General features: G+C 41.6%; 1 protein-coding gene across 1 annotated transcript; it reads left to right on the forward strand.

The window, feature by feature from the left end:
* The first annotated feature begins 9,183 nt into the window (after positions 1-9,183).
* Positions 9,184-10,862, forward strand: LOC146988513 (granzyme B-like). Its single transcript, XM_085773916.1, has 5 exons — positions 9,184-9,292; positions 9,464-9,623; positions 9,793-9,925; positions 10,096-10,323; positions 10,430-10,862. Exons 1-5 carry the CDS (start codon positions 9,235-9,237, stop codon positions 10,607-10,609), a joined length of 759 nt encoding a protein of 252 aa, XP_085630042.1. The 5' UTR covers positions 9,184-9,234; the 3' UTR covers positions 10,610-10,862.
* The last annotated feature ends 1,983 nt before the right edge of the window (positions 10,863-12,845 follow it).

The following is a 12,845-nucleotide window of genomic DNA, read 5'->3' on the forward strand; positions in this document are numbered from 1 at the left end:
AAGAAGCCAGTTCACTGGCCAAGTTTTCACATATCAGCATCTAACTGGTATTGCAACCAGGAAGTAATTGCATGACACAAAAATAATTAATGTAATTAGCTTCATCTGTCTCACAGGTTACAGCACTCGACTAGTTGAATGCAATGAGTGAAATTAATTTAACAGATTCTTTGATGTAACTGTTGTAAAATAAAGATCCTAGCCAGCAGCTAAATTCCATGCACATCAGTTTTCTCACATCATCAATTTGCTAATCAAAAGTCTACCAGGGAGGAAATGACTAATCATTTACAACTGACATCAGATCTCTTCACCCAAATGATCCCATTACATCAAATTAGTACTCAAGAGCTTCTTGTTTCTTCAGACATTCACTGGTTTCCTACAACTTGTTGCAATGTGCAAGTCAAATCATTCCACCCACTCCTGACTGACATATTTTTTACGCACAAGACAAACGAGTCCTGACAATCCTGCAACACTCCAAACCAGGACCTTTTTTTGTCACACAATCAGGGAGTCATGCCAAGCTTTTAGTTTCATCATGTTCTCGCTGAAATATCCCTACAACTTTTCTAACATGAAATCACAAAGCTTCACAAAGATGTATATGTGGGTTAAACCTGTGAATATTCTCATTTGTCCAGGTCATAGTTATCTCAAGGAAATTTAAATCAAAGGCAACTGGACTTGGTTATTTGTCATGCTGTTCCTAGACAAATAACCAAGTCCAGTTGTGTTTGATTTAAATTTCCTTCAGATATGTGGGTTAATTTTTATATTTGAATGATGTCGTGCTTGTTTGTGAAAGAAGTGATGTGCATAGAGTCTATCCACTATCACTACAAGTGAAAAAACTCTCGGAGCCTGAAAGATTGCATGTGGTGATAAACTGCTGTTTCTCAACTCAGACTAAGGAAATGGTTTGTGATAGTATCTATGCTGTCCTTCCTGTTAATTAGTGATGAGGTACAGGATGCCAGAGAGCAGTTCTAACAGATATGACAAAGCAACAACCATCTACAGACACAGACTAAACAGAAACTAATATGAGGATTTTATTCATGATTATTTAAAATGGAGATTGTAATTTGACAATGAAAAACAAAAAGCTTATGTAGGCCAAAGAAAGGGGATATAGTAAAGAATTACAATTGAATGAATCAATAGCAAAAAATAAACACTGTAGGACTGCCTGACTAATTACTGTAACATACTGCAATGACATTTCATATATACTACACAGCAGGCTCTAACTATGACTTTGACACCCCTCATACAACCTGTTCAGAGCCTTAATATCACGATTGTGTTGCATGGCTGATTTTCAAAAGCTTTGATATATATGATGATCAGTTCCCTTATCAACCCCGTTCTGCAGTAAAGCATGTCAGTTGTAATCAGTGTCGCTACTGACTTCTGACTACTGTGTTTTTGTTTCTCTGACAAAGTGCATGATGATTGTAAAAAGCAGTTTTCTACAGTAGAATCACATTGTCATACGATGTCATAAACTTTGTTATTGGGTCTCATGCTGAGATCAAAATAGCACACAATTATGGGGTACCTGCAGCTCTGTAGAACTGTTTCTGACTAATGGCGCATTTCCACTAGCACGGCTCGGCTCGACTCGGCTCGGCTCGGCGCGGCGCGCTATTTGCGTGTTTCCACTAGCACGCAGTACCTGCAACCAGGTACACTTTTGCCTCAGCCCTGGTTCCAAGCATAGACTGTAAAAAGAATGGACGTAGCACCTGTGACGTCACCCATTGGTTTTGGGGAGTCGTTTTTGTGACTCAAATATGGCGGCCTGAACAGCGCCATGTTGGATTGGCCGGCCGAGAACCCGCCCACTGGCCTCGAAGCAGCTGTCCACGGAGCTGCTCGGACCTGTCACTCAACGTTTCCGCGCCCTGATTGGCCAGAATTTTAACCTAATAACAGTAAAACTGTAGAGTTAAAAAAAAATTCACCCCCCTCAGAGTGTGTGCGGGGGTAGAAACTATCGATTGAGACGAAAAAACGTTCTGACACCAGGCTTTTAACATGTTTACTGAGGATGTAAAGTCTGCGATTTTAACACGGGGGTCTATGGGGAATGCTCCCTTCTGACACCAGCCCCCAGAGGAATCCGAGGGGATTGCAGTTTTTTGAGCGCGGAAGTGAGCTTCACTTCTCAGACCGACAACTGCCCCCTTGGTTCCAAGCGAGCCGAAGCGTTACTAAAACGTGACGTCAGCCGACTGCCTTCCACTGATTGGCCGATGAGTGTTGTCACTGGAAGCGACTAGAGCACTGGAAAAAGTAAGTAGCGACACGCATTGGTCAAGTGGAAACGCCCCCTGGTGGCGGGATATGGGTATTGCAAATGCGCCCAAGAGCTGGCATCTCTGCAGTGTTGGTGAATGAGTAAGTGCGGTATTTTCAATAATTTAAGGACATTTATAGATCACCCACGTTAATAGCATCATCGTGGACCCTTTTACAGATAAATATCAACATATAGTGGCCATTAATTGTTGTGTCACGAATGCTTGCTGTTTTAAATGATACAGATAAGTCCACTAAAGTGTCATACCAGTTTGCGCGCTAAATTCAACTGTGTTAGCTAACTGTTTGCCACTTAAGCCTGTGTTTTCTTTAGTTTGTTTGTTTGGTCAAGCAAGTTATTGTGCTGCTGGCTTTTATTTTATTTCCATGCGAGGTTTTTTATGTTATTTATTTTGACAGCTGGTGGTTGCTTAGCAACGGTAAAGCGTTCGCTCGTCCCCTTCTGTGTCCGCTGTGTGACCGGTAGTAGATACTGTAAACAGCTCCGTGTGTTTTTATTAATTATCTTTTTTTTAATCATAATACGTTTTGGGTTTGATTTGGTCACATTTTGTAATGGTTTTTAAGTGTTGTCATCTTTTATTTTGTGTGTTATATCTATGTTTATAAAAAAAAAACAGTTGTTCACATTAATGTTACAATTTAAATTTTGAAATAAATAAATTATAAGCATAACTTAATATGACCAAGGCACCTAAAAGCAAAAACACAGCAGTTTTCATCAATTTACAAGCAAGTTGGCAACACACATACATTGGAGTGAATGGGTTTCTTGGGCGGATTTGCAATACCCATATCCTGCCACTAGGGGGAGAATAAAGTGACCACGGGAGTCTATGGTGGTGTCTACTCTCTTTTCCAGTGCTCTAGAAGCGACGACCGACAACAGAAATGTTCCTGCTGAAGCCTGAAGCCTGTTATTACCAGAGAATTTCTAATATTGGGACTGGCTCTGTTATTGTGACTTTATTAAGTTTTAATATTTTTTCATGCGAGAAAGTAACTGTTTAGATCCCCATGTGCGGTTAGTTTATCCAAACGACGGCTGTTTAGAAGTTTGCCCCGATGTTTTTGGGAGAAGTGAAGCTCCAGGTCCGAGCAGCGACCGCGACATCACAGAGGTGCTATCGAGTGCTAGCATGTCGTCTCAGCAGCAGCAGTCGGTTAAAATAAATAAATACAGTCCGAGTGAACCGCTGGAGCCACGGACTGATTACCGACCATCACTGACAACTAAAGCCTCGACCGGTATCAAGTATGAGGGGCGTTCGTTGTGCTGAGCAGCTCGATGCTAACTTCGACTAGCGGTTAGCATCCGCCGCTAGCTTCGGTTAGCATCCGCCGCTAACAGCAGCTTCTCAGCTCACAACAAGCCTCTCGTACTCGGTACAATAAAACAATAGAGGCTCTCGTTATTAATGGTGACGGTGTCTATCGGTCCACGGCTCCAGTGCTTCATCCGGACTGTGTTTTTTATTTTTTTGGAGTGGACTGCTGCTGCTATCATGGACAGGAGGCTAACGCTTAGCCCCAAGGGAGGGGGCCCAGTTTGAATGTTTAGGTTAAAAAATGAAACGAACAAAACTATACATTCAAAAATTAAATTAAAGAAAAGGTGGACTAATCGGTTCATTGTAAAACACTTATTGATGTGAATGAGGTGAATTCTGTATACGTAGCCCCGAGGTAGCTCTTTCGTTCAGCAGTACACACCTGAAGCTTCACTTTTCATTAAGACCAACCAATGTGGCTGCCAAATTAACAAGCCGGCAGTAAACCTCTAAAACTCCGCGGGTAAATGTAACAGCTTTCCTCCAGGATGAGGAGCCGCTCCCGGTCGCCGGTGGCTCTGCACTTTTCCGAAAACCTTAGAGTAAATGTTCAACCTGACCACATACAGTAGGCTACACACGGTGCTAAAGCCGTGTTGTTGTTGCCACCAGGTAGGTTTGTCTGTCGTAAATCTACTTGTGCGCATGCGCTGGTGCAACAACATGATTGGCCTAGTTCAGCTCTGACTTAAAACGAAAGAAAGAAAAAGGCTCGCACACCGCAGGGCTCCTAAATGCAGTCCATTTATTATCAGGAACGATGTAACGTTTCGAGCAAAAGCTCTTCGTCAGACATACAACATCCACATAGACGCCATCTTAAGTATCATGTGGTCGTCATGTGACAATTAGAAACCAGGAAGCAGATACCGGTACAAACACAGCATACAAAACGGCATCCACTAGTACTACAAAGTCCTGTTATATTCTAGTATTTTTAAAACATCAATATATATAAAAAAAATCCTGAGAAAAACACAAGCATGGGTACAGGAGCACACACACACACAAGTAAATATACTGTGTATTGTGCGTACACATGCGCCCATACCAATGAGAACACCATAGAAGTAAGTCATACCAGCCACAACGTAGAGATCTCATATCACATATCATGTTACACATAGCATACATAGTAGAAAATTGGATAGATAGTAGAAAAATATATCGAAAAAAAAAAAATATATATATATATGAAAATCTAAGTGTATGAAAACACTAGTGCGAGAGACACACAGGGAAGCTACACTCAATAGGATATGCAAACAGTGATCAGGCATAAGTGCCGTCATGAAGTTGGCATATGCTACTGAGGCCACACCTGCGTGCTAAGGCACAATAATATAACACATTCAAGTACAAAGCAACACACAAATGACAAACTTGCTGGGCAATAATGTGTGACAAAATAACAATAATTATAGGAATGGACGAATGTCCATTTCTTCGTTCATGCCCTTGGGTGACATAGTGTCTAAAGTATAAATCCAGAAAAGTTCACGTCTGAGAAGCAATTTGTTGATATCACCTCCCCTCCTCGGTTGACATACTAGTTCTATACCAATGTAGCTCAGAGACGCCACACTATGTTTCATCTGGTTAAAGTGATTGGCTACAGGGCTCTTGGGATCAGAGTTTCTTATAGCACACCTATGTTCAGAAATTCTGTTTTTAAGGGGTCTAGATGTCTTACCAATATATGCAAGCCCCACAAGGGCACTTAAGCATATATATAACGTTGTTAGTTTTGCAAGAAATTATACCCTTAATAGAAAACACTTTACCAGTGCGTGGATGATGAAGATTTTGGTTTTACGTGTAAAGTTGCACTGTTGACAATTACCACACTTATAGTTACCTGCTTCCACAGGGGGAAGAAAAGAAACAGAGGCACGAGGAGGTGGAGGGCTAGGGTTATCCGCCCTGACCAGCATGTTTCTAAGGTTGGGGGTCTTCTAAAGGCAACACGAGGGGGGTTTTCAAACCGTCCTCTCAGAGAAGGATCGGAGGAGACAATATGCCAATGTTTTATGTATAATCGAGGACATATTCTTAGCAAGAGGTGAATAAGGAAACAACACATGTAATTCTGTCATTAACAGTTTCAGTTCTAGTAGAAAAAAGACAGTCAGTTTGGGTTACATTAGAAAAGTGGTCGGAGGCCTGCGTCACCCATTCTTTTTATACCCTCTTTGAAGGAATCTATTAGCAAGATGCTGCTTTTGTATGTTGAAATCAGAGTCTGAACTGCATATCCGACGGATGCGGTTCATCTGTGCAATGGGCAGGCTCCTTTTCAAAGGGGAGGGGTGATATGATTGTCCATGTAGCAGTGAATTCCTGTCAGTAGGTTTCCTGTAGAGTGAGGTGCTGAAACCTTTGTCACTCTTAATGATAAGAATGTCCAAAAAATTCATCTTAAAAGGGTCGTGTGCCATAGTAAATTTCAAGTGTGTGTTCTGTGCATTTACAAAATTAAAAAAGTCTCTGAGTTTAGCTTCAGTTGAGGTCCAGATGAAAAAGACATCATCTATGTACCTTCTGTATGTAGAGATATACTGAAGGAACGGGTTACAGGAGGGATTCAGCACCACTTCTTCTTCAAAAAGGCCGACATACAGGGATGCGAAGCTGGGAGACATCTTAGACCCCATGCTGACTCCCGACACCTGCAAAAAGAAATCTTTATCAAACATAAAGTAGTTTGTGGTCAACACAATCTCTAGCAGCTTCAAAATACAGTCCGTGCTAGGTGTGGGCCTGTCCTCTCTGGACAAAAAAGTTTCAGCTGCTCTGAGCCCTCCTTGGATAGGGACGTTAGTATACAGGGACTCAATATCCATGGTTACCAGGATGCAGGGCTCTTGGTTAGTATGAGCAGTATTAATGAGTTTGATAAAGTCTATAGAGTCTTTGACATATGCAGGTAAAGATGAAACACAAGGCTGTAGGAAAAAGTCAGCAAAGGCGGAAATCTTCTCTGTGAGAGACCCTATCGCCGCCACAATAGGTCTTCCTGGAGGAGTGGTAATATATTCCTTATGGATTTTAGGGAGGGTGTAAAAAACAGGTGTGACAGGTGAATTTACCAGCATGAAGGCGTGCTCTTGTTTAGTAATCTCTCCTTCTTCCAGGAGGTCTTGAGGCAGCCATAAAGTTCAGCTCTGGCAACGCAGGTGATTGGCTGCTGGTGAAAAGGGGCGGGACATGCGCCATCTTTGGCGTCGCAGCTTTCCCCATTCAAAACGGGCAGAGTGGTCTGTCTCCTCATATTAGAGCGTCTCTGGGATCGTGGGAGGGGGAGCAGACACAGTCACACAGAACTAGGAGCCCATAGGTGATGATTAAGACGGATTTCATGAAAGTCTAGCGTTTATTTTTGGGCAAAAATGCCGATATGTCTCCAGGTAGAGCAGGGCAGACCGGTGTAGGTATGCTCGGGCTGCTGCTAGATCATGGACTCAGCCGTTACAGCCGTACAGTGACGGCAGTGTCGTAAATCCATGCGCATGCGCAGTTGAGTACTCCCTGTGGAAAAATAGCGATTTAAACGTCATTCTGCGGTAAAGTTTATGTTTATTTGGTTTTTATTTGTATCTTATTTCACTGGCTAGCACGTCTGTATGTTTTTTCCGTCCTGCTATCACGTTAAAGGGTGGATTTGACCACCCCTCCATTCAATTAGATAGGCGTCTGGTCTTCTTGGGCTTTTCGAAGCGTCGCCAATATGGCCGCCAAGTGGCCTGACTTGCCTAGAAGGGCTTTGGTGATACTCAGTTGTAATGGAAACACAGCCAAACCGAGCCGAGCCATCTGAGTCTTTCATAAAAACAAGACTGAACATTTAGTGAAATGTGGGTTTTTGAAATAAAATAAAAATTCTAACAAACACCATCCAGATTACTTAAAGCAGAAGTAAGTGGTCCGGTCGTTTTCGCTAATGCTGCGTTCCAGGCAGGCTTTTGAAATCGTAAATTACAGCTTCAAGTCACAACTTACGACTTTGTAGCGTTGCAGGCAACCCACTCGTGTTTTTCTGACCTGTTTTAAGGCGGGTTTACACTGCACGACTATTCGTCTGTTCACATCTCAAACTGCACGAGCGTCCCTCTTCAGTCCTACGTCTCAGATCAGTCTCAGACCCCCACTAATTGCACGTCGTTCTACGATTGCGCTCCACCACGATTACCCTGCGATGCCGCTGAGATTTGTGCTGCTCTATAATTGCTCGATTGTAAACCTCAAATTGACATTGGTTCCTGATATTGGTTCCTATATAGCAGAGTCCATGTGGAAGATCAGACCGACAAACACACAGACAGACAGCGCGCATCACCTCCAAGGCCGGTGCTGCAGAGAGAGAGAGAGAGAGAGAGAGAGAGAGAGAGAGCGGCGCTCTCCAGCCAGCTGACGTGTAGCTCACCTGCAGCTCACCTGCAGCTGTCAGAGGAGCCTCGCTAGTTCTCTCTCTCGCCTTCAGCTTGTCACTTCCCTGTCCCTCCTCTCTCTGTCTGCCTGTTCTAACTCCATCTGACGAGGTTCAGCATCACACTCAGGTTCATAAAGGCTCTGTGCTCTGTGCTAAAACAATCTGTCATGGTAAAAACTTGTCGTATGTGCAGAATCGTGACGTAGGACCCCATACATTGTCCGTCACGACGAGAAATTTTCTGGCATGTCAGAAAATAATCGGGAGGTCGGCGACTCGTCTTTAGGGCGTCGGGACGTGACGCAGAGCCTCACTAACCATACGTCCCGATTATGCTCACGACCCCGCGATCCCTCTAAGATTATGCAAATTAGGCTGCGACTCGTCTGGGACGAGAAAATCGTGGCAAAATCGTACAGTGTAAACCCGCCTTTACCGGTGAAAGTCACTATAATGGCCACTCGTAACTTCCGACCGGTGAACTCGTACCAGATCGAACTGGTACCACTTCACGGTCGGAAAAATACGAGTTTCCTTGAACGCACCATAACAGTCCTCGTCCCTACGTCGCCACATTCACGGCGTTCCTTGGCTGCACACACAGCCCTGCATGCCGTTCTCTCTCCTCATTGGATAAAAACTGTAGGATACGATAAATGTTTTCTCCTCGGCTCAGAGCAGAGCAGAGTGACTGACAGACCCGTGTTTCAGTCCAAACACTCTATGTAAGTGATTGCTGTCGGAAGATACAACTATTTAAGACTTATATTAACACAAATATATCACTTACTTCTGAAGTAAGTGATATATTTGTGTTTGTGTTACTTCTGAAGTAAGTGATATATTTGTGTTAATATAAGTCTTAAATAGAATAAATGTAATTTACGATTTCAAAAGCCTGCCTGGAACGCAGCATTAGCGAAAGCGACCGGACCACTTACTTCTGCTTTAAGTATTTCTTTGGTAGCTTGGGGGAGACCAACCCTTATTATGTACTGCAGTGATATACTGATAGTTGCATAGGGGATATGCAAGTTACAAAATCATTTCCTCATCTCTCTACTACAAGGAAGTGTTTAAAAACTGAACTCATCATTGATGAGCACTGCTGTTCTTCAGTAGCTCAGCTGGACCGATCTCACCATGTTTTTCCACTGTAAACTGGTCTTACTGATGCTTGCACTAACTCTCTGTGGTCAAGGTAAGTCTCATGTTAATGTAGCATTTGGGAATGCTGTAGCATAAATTCTAAATCACAGTACATGGGTAGCTAAATTCCAGTCCCACACATACATATAAATATGTATGTATATACTTCAAACAGCGGGACAAACCTCTGTAAACTTGTTTCAACACAAACTGTTATCTCCAGTTTATGCAGGAGAAATCTATGGAGGCAAGGAGGCTGTGCCACATAGCAGGCCGTACATGGTGCTTCTGGAGCAGCACATGAAGAATGGTGCAACAAAACACTGTGGTGGTTTCCTTCTGAATGAAGATTTTGTGATGACTGCAGCCCACTGCCAAGCCGAGTTAGTTTTTACCTCATGTTGATGTAGCTGCAGGTTCAAATGATGAAACTTTTAAATCTAAATTCTTTACATAAATTGTCTTTTGTCTTTTTTTACAATATAGTGTTCTGACCAGAAAAATATGTTTGTGCCTTCAGGTAACTCTTTATATCTATTTTTTTTATTTCAGAACCTACACAGTCTTTCTGGGACTTCATAATGCCCTTGGCACAGAAGAAAAACAGCACGTATTTGTCAATGAAAAATTTCCACATAAAGACTATGATGCAGACGAACTAAGAAATGACATAATGCTACTTAAGGTAATACAAAATGGAATTGTATTTTAAACCTTTGGATTTAGTAGTGGATATTTGGTTTAATCAATTTTTTTAATGTCTTCTCATGATGTCTGTAAAACGTGGTGTATAAAATCAAAACTGTCCCATGTAAATGTTTATAATTTCTGAATTTCCTCTCATTGTTCTTCAAGTTGAAGTCCAAGGCGCATTTCAGTGAAAAGGTGAGACCCATTGCTCTGGCAGACAAAGACAATGGCTCTCTTCCAACATCATGCATAGTCTCCGGATGGGGAAGAAGCGACAGAAATAATAAGCAAATGACTCCCACTCTCATGGAAGTCAACGTAACACTCACACATAAGAAGTGGTGTGTTGCTGAAAAGTTGTACTGCTCTGAGGGGGAGAGTGGACCAGCTGAGGTATGTGTATGAATTAAATTAAACATTTGGAAACAAACTTTTGATTTACTGAAAATTAAATCAGAGTTGTTGAAGTAATTATTTCAAACTGGTTGTGTTCTTCCAGGGAGACTCTGGTGGTCCATTGGTCTGTGAAGGACAGGCGTACGGGGTGGTGTCTGCCGCAGCTGAACTAGATGGATCTCAGATTTACTGTTTCACTAAGATACCTATGTATAAAACCTGGATTGATGAGATCATTGGGCGTCATGGAAATGGCTCTAAAGTGTCAAATCACAGCATTTGAATTTGCAGTTTTTCAGGTTACTTTTTCAGAGATAATAATTGAGGTGCTACAGTACTATTACCTGCTAAATGCCTTATACAGAATTAATGGAAAATATGCTTTGATATCATACAAGACAAATTTTGGACTGTTGAGTTGAGTTAGACAAAAGGGTACGCTGGCAAAGTGGGTACAATTTCTATTAATAGACTTTAGGTTGAAGAAAATGTGAAATTCAGTCGAAGCAAACTGGGTTTAGAAACACATCATGAAAGACAAATTAACAAGATTTTAAACAATTATTTGTCAGAAAATATTGAATGTGTTTTTCTCTTTTCTTCTTCTAGATATGTAACTCGATCGATACAACGTGTTGTGTGCCCTTTTTCTTTTTCTTTTTTTTATTGCCCAAGTGAGCAGCTACAGAAGGCATGAAAATACTAACCAATATTTTGTTCAGCAAATGTTGCTATTGCTAGCGGGCTACTTTTAGCATTGCCATGGACCATATTATGAGCTTATGGTTGTGGCTGCATTGATTTTTGTTGGTTCTCATCTGCGCAGGTAGTTTTATTCAGTTAGACTTCTTGTTGTGTGGTTAGTAGCTGCTTTTAATGGGCCTTGTTTTAGCTGAGAACACCCGTTGAGGATGTTGTGGCCAAATGGAGACTGGATGTGCAGTTGTGCCATCTAGTGGTTCCAATGATCAGCTACAGAACCTCTCAGTCTGAAACAGATTAAATTGTTACTGTTTTCTAATGTGGCCTAAGCCCTTGAACATCATTATTATGTTAATACATAAGTGCTTAGAGCATCTTCTTGATCAGATGAGAACACACAACCATCTACTGTAAAATTGCTCTGTACCATATCTTGGAACAATAAAAACTTCTCTGAATAGTTCTCTTTCTGCCTTTTTGTATGTCTGTTTGAACATGAATCTAAATTAAGTGTCTTGAGGCAACAATGTGAGGTTCACTGTACACTTAAATACTTGTGTTGAGAGATGTGACAAAATAAGCCCATAGTTACTCATTAGTGATGAGTGTTAAATTTGATTGCACTGTAAAGACAGAAAGTACAGTATAGTCTTTTAAAAGTGCTGCAACTCCAATGTTGTCAGAATAACAGAAGTTCACCACTGCAACAACACTGAATGTTTGTGCTGCCAGTCGGACTCGGACGTGTTTTGTCAGTGCCTTGGCGCTATGCTGGACTCGGAAAATTACTACATAAGTAACTAGGAGAGTGGGTGAGTTGTTTTCGTCTCTTTTCAATAAATAAATGTCACGGTGCGTTGAACCACCGGAATATCCCTTTAAACATAGGTCTAATGGATCTCCCGGTATCACTTTCTTCTCCAGTATTGTGGGATAATTTATTCAGATTATGAGTATCTGATATAGTATATCTGATCTATATCTGATGTCAACTGCTCTCACAGGTTGCTGCACCTGTTTCAGTGACCCAATATACTGTTCATTGAACATCAAGCTTTATGACACTGACTAGCTCCTGCACTGACCATTACCCCACACTCTGCCTCCCTTAATGGCCAAACAGAAATGCATATAGTGAGTGATTATAAAGATTTTTTTTAAGTACAGATGTCCAGACCTGACACTGGATGTACACATAAATGCTTAAATCTAAAGCAAAATGCAAACTGTTTCATAACAGCTGTGTTGTAATGCTGTTTAAGGCTGTGCTGACAGGTAATGTAAGAATGTTTCTGATTCTGTTAAGGATCATTTTAGATCTTGTACCACTCAGTGAAAATAAAAACAGTAAATTCCTGATCCTTCTTTAATCTGTAATGGGTAAATGAACTATTCAAAGGTGTGTTGAGCATTTATCACACTGATAATTGTGGGTAAGAGCTTTTAGAGTAGTCAGAAACATTCATAACAGGGCATCACAAGGACTTTTCACATTTCAGCATACCGGTAGCTGCACATTAACATTGGAAACATTACATGGCAGCCTATTTGAGTTACATCACTGCAGTACTCACCATAGTTGTTACAACATACCTAGTTTCTCCCACTCATGCAATGTAGGACACACAGGTAACACTGGCAATTGAAAATAGTTTTATAGGCAGTATTGCTTATTTCTATATTTTCCCTGTGCCCCCCTCCTCATGTGTATCCACCACAACAGCTGTATCCTCCTCTGCAGTATAGTTGGCTATATTTGGTCCAATTTATATCAAGAGTTAAATCTCAGTCTCACTTTACAACACATGTTGCACCCT

Source organism: Trachurus japonicus, chromosome 4 (assembly GCF_045865225.1).
Source record: "Trachurus japonicus isolate A0001 chromosome 4, Traja_1.0".
Taxonomy (NCBI): domain Eukaryota; kingdom Metazoa; phylum Chordata; class Actinopteri; order Carangiformes; family Carangidae; genus Trachurus; species Trachurus japonicus.

Coding starts and splice junctions, on each gene's coding strand:
- LOC146988513 (XM_085773916.1), top strand. CDS start 9,235: ATGTTTTTCCACTGTAAACTGGTCTTACTGATGCTTGCACTAACTCTC. Junction 9,624..9,792: donor GCAGCCCACTGCCAAGCCGA/GTTAGTTTTTAC, acceptor TTTTTATTTCAG/AACCTACACAGTCTTTCTGG. Junction 9,926..10,095: donor ATGACATAATGCTACTTAAG/GTAATACAAAAT, acceptor TTGTTCTTCAAG/TTGAAGTCCAAGGCGCATTT.